Below are 15,697 nucleotides of genomic sequence, written 5' to 3'. Positions count from 1 at the left end.
TTATGAATAAGGCTGGAACAGACATCTGTGTGCAGGTTTTTGTGCGGACCTCAGTTTTCAGCTCATTTGGGTAAATACTGAGAAGCATAATTGCTGGATTGTGTGGTAAGAGTTAAGTTTTGTAAGAAACCACCAAGCGTTTCCAAAGTGGCTGTACCATTTGCCTTCTCATTAACAATTAGAGTTCCTGATGCTCTATGTCCTTGCCAGCATTTGGTGGTGTCAGTGTTTTGGATTGTGGCCCTTTTAATAGGTGTGTAGTGGTGTCTCATTGTTTTAGTTTGCATTTCTCTGATGACATTTGATGTGGAATATCTTCATATGCTTAACTGCCATCTGTATATCTTATTTGGTGATGTGCCTGTTCAGGCCTTTTGCCCGTTTTTGTAATTGGGTTGTTCATTTTCTTATTGTTGAGTTTTAAGAGTTGTTTGTGTATTTTGGATAATAGTTCTTTATCAGACATGTCATTTGCAAATATTTTCTCCCAGTCTGTGGCTTCTCATTCTTTTGACAGTATCTTCTGCAGAGCAAGAATTTTTAATTTTAATGAAGTTTCGCTTTTTATTTCTTCATGTATCTCACCTTGGTGTTATATCTAAAAATTCATCATCATACCCCAGGTGACCTAGATTTTCTCCTATGTTATCTTCTAAGAATTTGTTTTGTATTTTACATTTAGGTCTGTGATCCAATTTGAATTCCATTTTTGTGAAGGGTATAAGGTCTGTGTCTAGATTTGTTTGCCTGTAGATGCAAACAAATTTGTTCCAGCACCATTTGTGGAAAACGCTGTCTTTTCTCCATTATGTATTGCGTTTACTCCTTTGTCAAAAGATCAGTTGATTATATTTATGTGGGTCTGTCTCTGGGATAAAAGTTTTATCTGTTCCATTGATTTATTTTTCTATTCTTTTGCTAATACCACATTGTCTTGATTACTGTAGCTTTATAGTGAATCTTGAAGTTGAGTAGTTTCAGTCCTCTGACTTTATTCTTTTCCTTCAATATTGTGTTGGATATTTTGGGTCTCTGCCCTCTCCGTATGAACTTTAGGATTAATTCATCTGTATCTGCAAAATAACTTGCTGGGATTTTGATTGGGATTACATTGAATCTATAGATTAAGGTTGGAAAAAACTGACATCTTGACAGTATTGTCTTCCTATCCATGAACATGGAATATCACTCCATTTATTTAGTTCTTTGATTTCTTTCATCAGAATGTTGTAGTTTTCCTCATATAGACCTTGTGCATATTATGTTATATTTATACCTAAGTATGCCATTCTTTTGGATGCTAATGTACATAGTGTTGTGTTTTCAATTCCAAATTTCATTTGTTCATTGTTAGTATAAAGGAAGGTGAGTCAATATCTTGCAATATCCTGCAACCTTGCTATAATTGCTTAGTTCCAGGAGGGTTTCTTGTTGTTGTTGATTCTTTCAGATTTTCTACCTAGACAATTATGTCACTTGCAAACAAAGAGAGTTTTATTTCTTTCTTCTCAATCTGTGTACCTTTTGTTTCCTTTTCATGTCTTGTTGCATTAGCTAGGTCTTCCAGTGTGATAGTGAAGAGGGGTAGTGACAGGGGCATCTTTGCCTTGTTCTTCATCTTAGCAGGAAAGCTTCTAGTTTGTCATCCATAAGTATAATGTTTTATGTAGATTTTTTAGTAGATGTTCTTGATCAAGTTAAGACAGTTTTCCTCTACTCCCAGCTTGCTGAGAGCTTTTAATCGTGAATGGGTGTTGGATGTTACTAGATGCTTTTTTCTGTATCTGTTGATATGATCATGTGATTATTCTTGTTTAGATTGTTGAAATCTCTGTGATAGTGGATTCTGTTTCTCCTTGCAGTTTCATTAGTTTTTGTCTCACATATTGGTGCTCTGTTGTGAAGCATATACACATTAAAGGTTCTTATGTCTTTCTGAGGAATTGACCCCTTTGTCATTGTGTGATGCTCCTCTTTATCCCTGATAACTTTCCTTGGTGTGAAGTCTTCTCTGTCTGAATTTAATACAGCTACTCTGGCTTGCTTTTGGTTAGTGTTAACATGATGTACTTTCTTTATCCCTTCACTTTTAATCTATATATGTCTTTATATTTAAAGTGGGTTTCTTGTATACAACATAGAGTTGGATCTTGTTTTTTGAATAATTCTGGCAATGTCTCTCTTTCATTTGGTATATTTAGACCGTTTATGTTTAAGGTGATTATTGATATATTGGATTAATATCTACCATATTTGTTACTGTTTTCTATTCTTTGCCCTTATTCGTGTTTCTGTTTTTGCATTCTACTCTCTTTTTGTCTTTTGTAGTTTTAAACTGAGTGTTTTATATGATTCCATTTTCTCTCCTTTGTTAGCGTATCAGTTATACTTCTTTTTTTTTTTACTTTTTATAGTGGTTACCCTTGAGTTTACTATATACATTTGAAAACTATGGAATGTTTTATGAATTTGTGTATCATCATTGCTCAAGGGGCATGCTGATCTTCTCTGTATCATTCTAATTTTAGTATATGTGCTGCTGAAGTAAGTGCTTCATGTGCTATAATTTTCTCCTAAAGGATTTCTGGCAGTTCTTCCCCTTTAGTTGGATATAATCAATATCAGTAGCAGACACTGATGTGAGGTGAATATAAACTCATGCCCCTAAGTACTGAGTGTCAGCTTGAGTGCTTCAGGACTGGAGAAAATCCTCACAGTTCTCATCACTGACGAGTGTCTGCTGCACCCTTGCTCTCGAGTCCAGTTCACACCCACAGGCTGCTTCCCTAGGCCCCCGCAGTTTTATCGCTGTAAGTTTTAAGGATTTTTTGTATTCCCAGAAATTGCTTCTCTTTCGTCTTCAGAATTGGCATTTCCTCTAGAGGGGCAGGGGGAACACATAAACAAGCCCTCTTATAGGAGAAGGTGGGTTAGTCACAGTTCTTAGGCTAACATTGCTCTTCCTCCTTTTTGTGTGTTTAAACAGATGTGATGTTTACTGGGACAGCAGATGGCCGGGTTGTAAAACTTGAAAATGGTGAAATAGAGACCATTGCCCGGTTTGGTTCGGGTCCGTGCAGTAAGTTGGTGATAATCCCCTGACGTGTCTCTTCCAGTCTTTCAGAAAGATGTCGGATCACTGTGTGGAACTGCTTTTCCCTAGAATGCCTGTAGGAGAAAAAGAACCTCTGACCATCTAGTAGATGGAACATGACGTCACCATGAGCTCTTCATTTCCCTGGTGGTCCTTGGGCCTCATGGTGCCTGATGGTCACCTGCAGTCCCCAATTTGCAGCTGGGAAGTGGCCGTGGCCCCTGCTTGTAACTGCGTGGGCCTCGCCCCTCACTGTTTTACTGGGGTCCCTGTTTACCTTTGCAGTACTTCAGAGGCTAATAGGTGTTATCACAGTGCTGCTGTGGAAAAGCAGGTGGCCTTGTCATTACTCGGATGTGTAAGTGTTATTCTGCCTTGGTCTCAGGAATTTCAGCCCTGTAAGTGAGAATACCCTTAAGTCATTCAAATTTTGGAAAACTAGAGTAGTAGACTCACTGTTTAAAACTGATAGTCTATAGACCTAATGGTTACCATTTTTTAATAGCTGGAATGTTTTTATTAAAATGATGCATTTTAATAAACACAAACAACACAAAGGTACAAAGGAGAAAATAAAAATCACCTTAGTCTTTTCAGATGTAATTATTATGAACATTTTAGTGGTTTACTTTTCAGACATCTTTTTGTTCATAGACATCCACACCCACACATATGATGGAATTATACTCTACATCAGTTCTTTAACCTACCTTTTTCCATGCCATTTTGGCAGTAAGCACCCTGCAGTGAGCATCCCCCAGTGAACACCCTGCAATAAGCATTTGCAGTGAGCATCCATGGTGAGCACCTACTGTAGCACCTGGAGTGAGCACCCATGGTGAGCACCCTACAATAAGCACCTGCAGTGAGCAGCCCACAGTGAACACCCTGCAGTAAGCACCTACAGTGAACACCTATGGTGAACACCTGCAGTGGTACTTGCAGTGAGCACCCCACAGTTAATGCCCTGCAAAAGCACCTGTATTGAGCACCCTGCAGTAAGCACCTGTAATGAGCACTTCACAGTGAACACCCTGCAATAAGCACCTGCAGTGAGCACCCCACATGAATACCCTGCAGTAAGCACCTTCAGGGAGCACCCCACAGTGAACACCTTGCAATAAGCACCTGCAGGGAGTACCCCACAGTGAACACCCTGCAATAACCACCTACAGTGAGCACCCCAGTGAATACCCTGCAATAAGCACCTGCAGTGAGCACCCCACAGCGAACACCCTGCAATAAGTACCTGCAGTGAGCACCCCACATGAATACCCTGCAGTAAGCACCGTCAGGGAGCACCCCACAGTGAACACTTTGCAATAAGCACCTGCAGAGAGCACCCCACAGTGAACACCCTGCAATAACCACCTTCAGTGAGCACCCCACAGTGAACACCTTGCGATAAGTACCTGCAGTGAGCACCCCACAGTGAACACCCTGCAGTAACCACCTGCAGTGAGCACCCCACAGTGAACACCCTGCAATAAGCACCTGCAGTAAGGACCCCACAGTGAACACCCTGCAATAGGCACCTGCAGTGAGCACCTCACAGTGAATACCCTGCAGTAAGCACCTGTAGTGAGCACCCTGCAGTGAACACCCTGCAATAAGCACCTGCAGTAAGTACCCTGCAATAAGCACCTTCAGTGAGCACTCCACATGAACATCTTGCAATAAGCACCTACAGTAAGCACCCTGCAATAAGCACTTGCACCGAACACCCCACAGTGAACACCCTGCAATAAGTACCTGCAGTGAGCATCCCACATGAATACCCTGCAGTAAGCACCGTCAGGGAGCACCCCACAGTGAACACCTTGCGATAAGCACCTGCAGAGAGCACCCCACAGTGAACACCCTGCAATAACCACCTTCAGTGAGCACCCCACAGTGAACATCTTGCGATAAGTACCTGCAGTGAGCACCCCACAGTGAACACCCTGCAGTAACCACCTGCAGTGAGCACCCCACAGTGAACACCCTGCGATAAGCACCTGCAGTAAGGACCCCACAGTGAACACCCTGCAATAGGCACCTGCAGTGAGCACCTCACAGTGAACACCCTGCAATAAGCACCTGCAGTGAGTACTCCACATGAACACCCTGCAATAAGCACCTGCAGTAAGTACCCTGCAATAAGCACCTTCAGTGAGCACTCCACATGAACATCTTGCAATAAGCACCTGCAGTAAGCACCCTGCAATAAGCACTTGCACTGAACACCCCACAGTGAACACCCTGCAATAAGCACCTGCAGTAAGCACCCTGCAATAAGCATCTCAGTGAGCACCCCACAATGAACACCTTACAGTAAGCACTTGCAGTGCAGTGAGCACCTGCAGGGCAGTTCTAGCTCTAATGCCATAGTCTTGTACAGCATGTTGTATGGGAAAGGATGGATGAGATACTTGGATACTGAGGACAGCACAGGTAGAATCTGGGACCAGCTACCAATCCCCGTCTGTTTGTTTTTCTAGAAACCCGAGATGATGAGCCTGTGTGTGGGAGACCCCTGGGTATCCGTGCAGGGCCCAATGGGACTCTCTTTGTGGCTGATGCATACAAGGGACTATTTGAAGTAAATCCCTGGAAACGTATGTGATAATGTATTGTTTCCTTCTATGATGATTTTAGATCTTTTAAACAGTATATGTATGTATAGACTTAATAGGATTTGTTAACAACAGTCTGCTAAAGACTCTGATATTTCTTATTCACTGAACAGTACTGAAAGCATTGCCTGCAAAAGTCAGCTAGTTTTAAACACCAGAAAACTCCCTACCCATGATTGCATTTGGTCCATACCCTAATTTCCTCCAAGCATTTATATTTTAGCCACAGGGTCTCAAAAGGACTTATTTTGAGGAAGTTAGACCTCTTTCTGTCTTTATTTTTCTGTGTGTCTCTCTGCATCTTGCCTATTTGTTTTCTCTCTTTTTCTTCTCTGTGGCCCTCCCCTTTGTCTCTGCGTTTCTGTTTTCTCCTGTAGTTCCTCCTCTTCTTTCCCCTGACTGCTCATGAGTCCCCTTGACCAGACTGTAGTATGTGCTGTGTGTCTCAGTGGAGGTTCCTGCTGGGGAGGAGTCCATTGTCTCGTGCAGTGCATGGGGGCCCAAATGTAGGCCCTGCAGCCCAGCTGCTTGGGGCCGTTCCACTCTGCTGCCTACCAGCTGTGACTGCAGGTCCCTTGACTGCTCTGTGCGCAGCTTCCTCATCAAATTGGGGTCATAGTAACCCTGCCCGTGGGATTGTTGTGAAGGTTTAAAGGTGGTCACACCTCAAGAGTGCTTAGCACTCAGTCCGTGTTCTTTCTATTATTTTTCAGAACTTATACGACTGCTTTTTTTTTCTAAAAGCAGATGAGTAGACTATGTCATATTTTTCTCAAATAGAACTAGAGCCTGCCTAACACTTGCAATATATGTTATCAAGTCAGTTGACCTTCTAGGTCAGTTGACCTAGAAGAAAGAATTCCTCATCTTTATAGAAAAGATTCTGCCTTTAATGAAGTTAGTCTAAAAAAAAATCATTTAACACCTAATACTGTTTTTACTATAAGAAGGAATGAATCTTCTGACATATGACATGGAGAAGTTTCAGTTTTTCTTTTTAAATCAGGCTGGTTAATATTTTGAAATTATTGAAAAGAAAGTTCCTAGTTCAAGTCAATCTTTTTCTTTCTTTTTAAACTTCAGGTGAAGTGAAATTGCTGCTGTCCTCCGAGACACCCATTGAGGGGAAGAAAATGTCCTTTGTGAATGATCTTACGGTCACTCAGGATGGGAGGAAGATTTATTTCACTGATTCTAGCAGCAAATGGCAAAGACGAGACTACCTGCTTCTGGTGATGGAGGGCACAGATGACGGGCGGTGAGGCCTTGCTCCAGGTCTCCCATTTGTTGAGTTCACCAGCCAGGCCAGCCGCTTCAGCAGAGCCTGTTACTTCTAGGGACCAAGGGAGTATTTTCAGCATCATATTTCAGCTTCTAGTACAGGACCTTAGTGGCTTCTGGAGGCAGGTGATGGATGTCACAGAATGGAACAAGGTGCTTTCGTTTTCTCTGAGGAAATAAAACAGGCCAGTCCGTCTGAGGGTGCAAGTCCAGGCAGTCAGGAGAAACCCTGGAGGCAGGCTGGGGCTTTGAGTTGCCTCTCTGGGGGGGACTCCTGTCCGGCTCCCAGGTCAGCAAGAGAACTTGGGATTCTCTGGAGGGGACACTGGATCTGCTCTGGATGGGGAAGGGTCCCCAGGGGCCAGCCTTGAATCAGGTTTGAGCAGGGGACCCAGGGCCTGTTGTTCCAGGTTGAGGTGGAGTCACCTTCTGCAGGCCCATGCCCTGAAGGCCCAGAGTGGGAGCCAGGGATTCTCCCGCATAACCCTCTGCTTTTGGTGTTCCACAGCCTGCTGGAGTACGATACTGTGACCAGGGAAGTAAAAGTTTTATTGGACCAGCTGCGGTTCCCGAATGGAGTCCAGCTGTCTCCTGCAGAAGACTTTGTCCTGGTGGCAGAAACGACCATGGCCAGGATACGAAGGTGTGTGTGGGATTAGCTGAGCCGTCAGTTGCTGGCCAGAGCACATCATGGCGGGGTAGAGTGGGCATGGAAGTGGGATCGACAGAAATCAGAGGCAGCAGTGCACCTTCTGCATGGCATGTTAAAGAAAATTCAAGGGTGCACTTTTCTTTCTCCCATTGCAAGTCGTAGTCTGGGAGTGTCTTAAGGCCAGCTGGTGCAGCCCGGGCCCCATTCCCCTGCTGGCAGGGCCTTGGTCATCCCCCGACTTGCTTCCCCTCTATTCATGCTGGGCCCTGTGCACAAAGGTTTCTTCTCAGCAGCTGTGCCTTTGTTCATGATGGACATAGTTAGAGCACTTTCCATATATATATTTGGACCAAGGCTTGGTGCTTGGCTAAAATTTTTATCTTAAATTGAGGGGCTATGGCTCACTGTCTGCTTGGGTGAATTTTTCAGAGTCTATGTTTCTGGCCTGATGAAGGGCGGGGCTGATCTGTTTGTGGAGAACATGCCTGGATTTCCAGACAACATCCGGCCCAGCAGCTTTGGGGGGTACTGGGTCGGCATGTCAACCATCCGCCCTAACCCTGGGTTTTCCATGCTGGATTTCTTATCTGAGAGACCCTGGATCAAAAGGATGATTTTTAAGGTAACTATAAAAACTGTTACTCCAAAAAAGAAAATGGAAGTGAATTGAATCATATTTTTTTGACCCTTATAGCTTAAAAATCTAATTCTGCTTGTAGTATTTGGCTCTAATGACACTTAGAAACACATTTTGTTCTTCATCCTGAAATGCAGATTTAAACATTTGGACCCTTTGGTTCTTCTGGTTTCCCTGTTTCTGGGTGTTTTGATTGCCACCCTCACCATCATGGCTCTGGGCATCCGCCTGCCTGTCAGTCTCGCTCCTCCATCTGCCATGGCTGTGCCAGGCCTTCTCTGCTCTCCGCCCTCCTCTCTGCCTCCTCAGGGAAAGAGTCGGAAGGTGCCCCTTCCTCCCCTCCCTGCAGGTGTGGCCACCCCTGTAACCCAGTCACCACAGCTGCCGTCGCGCCTGCTGTCTGCTGCCTTCTTGCAGCCTCACTGCCAGGCACCCTTCTCTATGGAGTTCTGCCCTTTGACCTCCTACCACACCCAAATCTTTCCCTTTAAAAAAAAAAAGTCACCCACCCCCACCAATGGCCAGCCATAGCCCCTTCAACACAACAGCCCCTTCAACCCAGCCTTTAAAGCTTGCCGTTTTCCCAGTGGCTTCCATGGAGCACCCCACATCATAACTCAGCACGTTTACACTGTGGAGGGGTCACTTGCTGACATGGGCGCTTGTGTAATATAGAGATCTGCTTTTCCAGCAAGCTCCATGTCACAGGCTGAATAGGTATTTGAAGTTGATACTGACTATTTGAACTGATATGGAAATACTAGCTTACGGTCCTGGGGCTGACAGGCAGCAGTTGCTGAGTCCTGCTGCCGGGCTGTGTGCCTGGACCCCTCCTAGGGGCTGCGTGCACATTCTCAGACTGGCTCACGGTCTTCAGTGATGTGAGTTCTGTGGGTTACTGTGTGGGAAGTCCTAATCTGTTGAGAAATCTGTCCTTCTCTTTGCCTTATTGGCTCCAGAGATACCATCTGTTCCTGCTGGCACCTAGGGGGAGGCAGAATAGCAGGTGGGCTAGCACAGGGGTTTTGGAGGCTGCCAGACCAGCTGTGGGACCCTGGGCCAGAGACTTGGACTCTCTGCCTCAGGTACTCTGTCTGTTAAGTGGAAAGAATAATAGCACCTCATCAGGTGCTGGGAACATTTAGTGAGAATCTGCACATAGCGCTCTTAGCTTAGGGTAGTGTTAGTGGTGGTTGTTTGTGTCTCTTCCCCTGAATAGAATATGCATACCATCAGAGCAGGTGTTTTTCTGCGTAGTTCATTTGTCATCCTCCACACCTGCAACAGTGTCTGGCACATGTAGGCATGAGGACGTACCGTTGATTGAGGGCATGGTTAGGGAGGGGGCTGCAAGCATGAGGGAACACGGAATCTTCCTGCAGCTGGGTGAGGAGGGGTGAGAGGGAGAACCACAACCCCATGGACTTGGAAAGAAGGTTCAGTTTTATTCAAAATGTAATCCAAGTCATTGAAGATTTTTTTGTTTTTTGTTTTTGAGACAGAGTCTCGCTCTGTCACTCAGGCTGGTGTGTAGTGGCACAATCTCGGCTCACTGCAGTCTCTGCCTCCTGGGCTCAAGTGATTCTCCTGCCTCAGCCTCCTGAGTAGCTGGGACTACAGGCGTGCACCACCACGCTCGGCTAATTTTTATATTTTTAGTATAGACGAGTTTTCACCGTGTTGGCCAGGCTGGTCTCGAATGCCTGAACTCGAGTAATCCACCCACCTCGGCCTCCCAAAGTGCTGGGATTACAACCGGGAGCCACCATGCCCAGCCTGATTTTTTTTTTTTTTTTTTTTAAATTTTAAGACAGTTAATTTTAATTTTGAGACAGTATCAAAGCTGTGGAAATGGAGGGTACAAGGGATTTTTTTTCCCAGCACTGTTTTCGAGTTAGCTGCTGGCCTGATGTCCTGTCACTCATTGCAGATGCCTGAGTGTGTGTTTGGCACGTTCTCCTCATTACCACCGGTCGAAACCAGGAGATGCCCACAGCTCCCCTGTGACTGTCTGGTCTGCAGGCCCCATTCAGATTTTGCCAGTTGTCCTGCTGTTGTCCTTTATAATAAAGGATCCAACCCAGGATCAGAAGTGGTGTTTAGCTGTCAGCTCTGTTTCATCTCCTTCAGTCTGGGGATATTCAGCCCGTTTTTGTTTGAAGTTTTGGCCTTGATCCTTTGGAAGCGTACAGGTCAGCTGTGTCCCAGAATGTCCCTCCAGTAGGGTTTTTCATGTTGAGATTCTGGTCTCGTATCGCTGGCAGTAGTGGTACAGCCGTGAAGCTGTGCTCATCTTGATGAGGCTGTCATGAGGGCACAGTATCAGTTTGCTCTGTTGGGGTGGGGCAACTTCGGCCACCTGATTCAGGCGAGGAATGCCAGGTGTCTCCACCTTGACGTGGTTCTTTCGTGTTTAATTACTGAGTCACTCACGGAGAGAAGGTTTCTGTAAGTAATCATCAGTGCCATCTTATGGTTTCCCATGTTCTTAATGGTGATTATGTTACACTCATCATTGATATTGATGTTCAAATTACCCATCTGTGGCCAGGAGGAGCCCCTTCAGTGTGGCTTCTGGGCCTTTGGGCATGTCCTGTTGTCTTGGGCTAGCTCTTCACTTTCCAGCACGTAAGTTGTTCCAGGTTCCTCTCGTATTGTCCCTGCTCCAGCTCTGCAATTGGCCATTTCTCCCAGGAGCCCTGGTTGCCTGTGGAGGAGATCTGGGTGCTAAGTGTACTCGCTGCCTTGGGTGTCGCTGCTCCCAGGTCCCCAAGGGACTGCGCTGGCCGTACAAGCACATGATACGTACTCACACATGCCTGCGTGCGTAGACATCACACACACACCGCTCATGCTTATGCCTGCATCTGTCATCTGTAAATTGAAAACCATGACAACACCACAGACTGATCCAAGTTTTCTCCCCTTATTTCTCCCCCTATTTGTACCTCTCTAACAGTGAGAAACCTGGATCCCATTGTGCTCCCTAGGTTTACCTGTTCAACCATTTTCTCTGTATGTGACCAATCTGTGGCTTCTGTGCCCTGTCACATGGCCCCATCCAGGGCTGTAGCACCCCATGCTAGGCTGTCCCCTTCCTCCCTGACCGTGTGCTGAAGGCTGCCTTTCCCCTCAAGGGCTGTGATCTCTGCACCGGGCTGTCCCTGGGTGTACACCTCTTCACTTGCATGGGCTGTCACAGCCTGATCTGGGCCTCACTGTGGGGATACCTCCTCACCCCATGTGGGCCCTGACAGCCTGTGCCAGGCCACCGCCCTGAAGGGACACCTCCTTACCCAAGCGAAGTGGGCTGGTCTGGGTCACCGTGGTCTGCCATCCCCTGCACACGTGTACCCTGCTCAGCCCCATGCTCCTGATGGAGTTGTTCAGGCGGGGAGTGATGTAGTACAAAGAATGTTTTTAAAGAGAACTGCAGCTACTGAAAGGAGAACAGCTTGCAGCAGGTCTTAGCTGGCTGTGGGAGCCTGTGTGGAAGCTGTCCCAGTGACTGGGGAGAGGTGGCAGGGCAAGGCCCAGGCCAGGGACACACACAACAGATGGCAAGACTGGTGGCTGGGCTTGCAGGGCACAGAGAGACCGGGATCAAGGGAGGGCTGGGGTCCTGGCCTTGTCTCCAGAGCTGGGGAGGCTGTCGAACTTGAAGTGCTATTAGAAAGTCCAGGCAGACATGGGTCCCAGACGGTGAGAGACAGCACTGGTGTTGGAAATGGAGATGGCAATTTGAGAGATTTCTGGGAAAGTGACTAGTTGTAATAGTAAGAGAAGATGAGATCTCTTAGGAAGAAGAGAGGAGAGGAGAGCGGGAAGGATCCATGGCCGAACAGCAGGAGGTGGCATTTCGTGGGTAGTGGGAAGCCCTGGGAGTTTTTTGAGCTGTAATGCAGTTGATCTATTGCTGTTGAACCTAGAGTCTAGTCAACTTGTCTGTCTGCTTGAACATTTCCAGTGACTGGGAGACATTATTCATTGGACACTTGTTTGGATATTTCCACTTGTATTAAATGCTAGAAATCTGTCTGTTAATTTCCATTCCTTGGTCTTAGGCAGAGGAGTGCTTTGTCGTAATTTCCGACCAGGTGTCCTTCTGCTCTGCCAGAAATCATGCCTCTCGCCATCTGTTCTCTGCTTAAAACTCTTCAGCAGTCCCATGTGACCACAGTCTAGGTCTAAGCTCTTTTGCCTCCGTCCCTGGAGGCATCCCTCAGGATCTACACACCCCGCTTTGATGAAAGCAGTGGGATTTTGCTGTCTCTTTTGGAAGCCATGTTGTGTGGTCTGTGGACCTGCTCGCCTTTTTTTGAACATGAGCTGCTCTCAAATCTCCATCATTTGCACCTCGCCTATTTGAAATGTTTTAAACCTAAACAGAAGACTTGTGTATTCCAGGGAAGCTGTGCTGGTTGTTGTCTGGTGGGTGGAGGTCATTCTGAGCCTTGGCTCCAGTGCTGTGACCACCTTGGATGTGATGTCTCTCTCTGAGTTCAGCCAGGCTGTTCAGAGATGTGCTCATGTTGCTGTCCTTGTGCTGGGGAGCCTCTTTGGCCTGATCTTCACAGGGACAGGGGTGGGGTGGGGTCTGCTTTGGGGCCCCTGGGGCTGGGAGTGGGAGCTGGGTTAGCTGTCCTCTGGGGCACTGCCCTGTGGGGCTGCCCTGTCTTGGAAAGGAGTCAGACCCTTCCTGGATGGTGGGGGCGGCGCGGTTGATCTGTGCACAGCATTCTTGGCCAGATAGTGAACTCTCCCTGCACTGTGCTTCCCTCTAGCTCTTTAGTCAGGAGACGGTGATGAAGTTTGTGCCGCGGTACAGCCTCGTCCTAGAACTCAGCGACAGCGGTGCCTTCCGGAGAAGCCTGCATGATCCCGACGGGCTGGTGGCCGCCTACGTCAGTGAGGTGCACGAGCACGACGGGCACCTGTACCTGGGCTCTTTCAGGTCCCCCTTCCTCTGCAGACTCAGCCTCCAGGCTGTTTAGCCCTCCCAGATAGCTGCCCCTGCCATGTAAGCCAGGAGTCTTCACACTAAGGCACCAGGCCTGGTCCAGGAGGAGCTGTGGACACAGTCATGGTTCAAGTGTCCACATGCACTTGTCAGTCCCTGAGGGATGGTGAGCATGGCTGCTTCATCCCTTGAGGATGCCCGGGCCCCATCTGGGCTCATCTTTCTGTTTAGAGGGAAGCATAACATATCTGCCACCGGGAAGATAAATTCATGTGAAGCAATTTTCTCTTAAAAAAAAAAAAAAAACAAACAAAGCTTTCTAAGTACAATCATTCTCTAGGACTTGGGAAGCTCCTTGCACTTGGAACAGGGCTCAGGTGGGTGGAGCAGTAACACACTGCCCAGGAAGTTTGCTGCTGTGGCCCTGTCCTGCGGCCTCAGAGTCCTTCTTTACTATTATATAACGTGCGGTCATACCTTTATTGGGGTGGGAATGGAAGAGCAGAGGGAGGATGGCCCAAGGGTGTTGAGGCCAGCAGTGAGAGCTGTGTAAGCCAAGACTTGGAACTGTGTTCTCAAGGGTTGTGTGGGACGTGGGCTCTCCATAGTGTGTAGGAAAAGCATGTTGACTCTAGCGGCTCAGAGAGGACTTTGCTGGGTTTCTTTCTGTGAATATCTCCGCACTGACCATGCTGGAATTGGATGCTTCTGCAATTTGGGACCTACTGCAGGGGTCCGTTTAGTAACGTCCTGTCTGTGACCTTTGTTGTTGACCTCTAGACCCCAAGATGTGAACAGTGCACGTGTTAATGTCATCTTTGCTCGTGTGTTATAAGCCCCAAGTTGCTGTATATTTTCACAAGTATGTCTACACACTGGTCATGATTTTGATAATAAATAATGATAAATTGACTTCTGCTGATTAACCTTTTTTGATGGTGTGGCCTGGGAGTTTCTTCTCTACTTTAATTAACAGTACTGAAGTTTAATTCCATCAGGTGTTGATGTAAGGATTGTCTTGGTGAGGATGATGTTTTAAGGCCAAGTAGTCCATCCGACTAGCTCAGGAGGGAAGCGGCGGGACCTCTCAGGCAGCCGTCTTCGGGCAGGGAGCAGGCAGCCTTAGGCCATCTGCTCTTGACGTTGACTCCTTGTGGTGTAAGTTGATATTACACTTCTCTCCTGTTTTCCAGCCTACGAAATGGGGCTGACATCTGCTCCTTTCTTTCCTGGGTATTTGTGAGAGTAATAGAGATTGTGCCTCCAAAAATGTTTGGAATAACTTCACAGAGACAGTATTTCAAATGGATACTAATAAAAGTTAGAAAAAAATCAGATAAATATGTAATGATACAGAAATTCAGAGAACTGATAGCTGTGGTAACATCGGGACCATCTGTGTGCACTGGCTGGCCTTAGACTCCTGTGCCATCCTCTCCCCTGAGTGGTGGCCAGGCCCTGTGGGGGAAGAGAGCCGGGAGTCTGGTGGTTAATTCTTCCCAGTACTGGTCAGGCCCCGTGTTGGGGGAAGAGAGTCAAGAGTCTGATGGTTAATTCCCCCAGCAGTGGCCAGGCCTCATGTTGGGGGAAGAGAGTCGGGAGTCTGATGGTTAATTCCTCCCAGCGCTGGTCAGGCCTCATGTTGGGGGAAGAGAGTTGGGAGTCTGATGGTTAATCCTCCCAGCGCTGGTCAGGCCTTATGTTGGGGGAAGAGAATTGGGAGTCTGATGGTTAATTCTCCCAGCACTGGCCAGGCCTCATGTTGGGGGAAGAGAGTTGGGAGTCTGATGGTTAATTCTCCCAGCACTGGTCAGGCCTCATGTTGGGGGAAGAGAGTTGGGAGTCTGATGGTTAATTCATCCAGCACTGGCCAGGCCTCATGTTGGGGAAGAGAGTTGGGAGTCTGATGGTTAATTCTCCCAGCACTGGCCAGGCCTCATGTTGGGGGAAGAGAGTTGGGAGTCTGATGGTTAATTCTCCCAGCACTGGCCAGGCCTCATGTTGGGGGAAGAGAGTTGGGAGTCTGATGGTTAATTCCTCCCAGCGCTGGTCAGGCCTCATGTTGGGGGAAGAGAGCCGGGAGTCTGATGGTTAATTCTCCCAGCACTGGCCAGGCCTCATGTTGGGGGAAGAGAACCGGGAGTCTGATGGTTAATTCTCCCAGCACTGGCCAGGCCTCATGTTGGGGAAGAGAGTTGGGATTCTGGTGGTTAATTGTGTGTCCCCCCTTCTCGAGGCTGGCTCCTGGGGGCAGCACCAGTAGGACAGAGGCAAAGATGGGATTCTGTCTAGTTGGTGTGACCCACATTGTGTCAGATGAACAACTCAAAATTTTTTATGTGACTCTATAGGGAAGAAAATTAGTGGTCATTAGAAATACTTTTAGTAACAAATGATGTACCTTGTATGTCAAGTATACAAAGAAAGTAAGATAATACCTAATTATTCTGTCATACAA

At 47.0% G+C, this 15,697-nt stretch overlaps 1 protein-coding gene and 1 non-coding gene across 2 annotated transcripts in view; one reads left to right on the top strand and one right to left on the bottom strand.

Moving 5' to 3' along the window:
• The window catches only part of APMAP (adipocyte plasma membrane associated protein), a 28,200-nt gene extending 14,052 nt beyond the window's left edge, over positions 1-14,148 (top strand). The window contains exons 4-9 of the mRNA XM_025400614.1: positions 2,987-3,079; positions 5,575-5,691; positions 6,793-6,967; positions 7,499-7,633; positions 8,072-8,264; positions 13,064-14,148. Coding sequence (XP_025256399.1) covers positions 2,987-3,079; positions 5,575-5,691; positions 6,793-6,967; positions 7,499-7,633; positions 8,072-8,264; positions 13,064-13,273 — 923 coding nt within the window. The 3' untranslated portion in view covers positions 13,274-14,148. The remainder of the gene's footprint in view (positions 1-2,986; positions 3,080-5,574; positions 5,692-6,792; positions 6,968-7,498; positions 7,634-8,071; positions 8,265-13,063) is intronic.
• Positions 2,446-2,552, bottom strand: LOC112633835. The gene has a single exon (XR_003121604.1). It is a non-coding gene; the product is annotated as a U6 spliceosomal RNA (small nuclear RNA).
• Positions 14,149-15,697: the final 1,549 nt, after the last annotated feature.

The sequence above is a fragment of the Theropithecus gelada genome, chromosome 10, assembly GCF_003255815.1.
Source record: "Theropithecus gelada isolate Dixy chromosome 10, Tgel_1.0, whole genome shotgun sequence".
Taxonomy (NCBI): domain Eukaryota; kingdom Metazoa; phylum Chordata; class Mammalia; order Primates; family Cercopithecidae; genus Theropithecus; species Theropithecus gelada.
The sequence above is the reverse complement of the archived record's forward strand: the minus strand, read 5'-3'. Positions and strand labels throughout refer to the sequence as shown.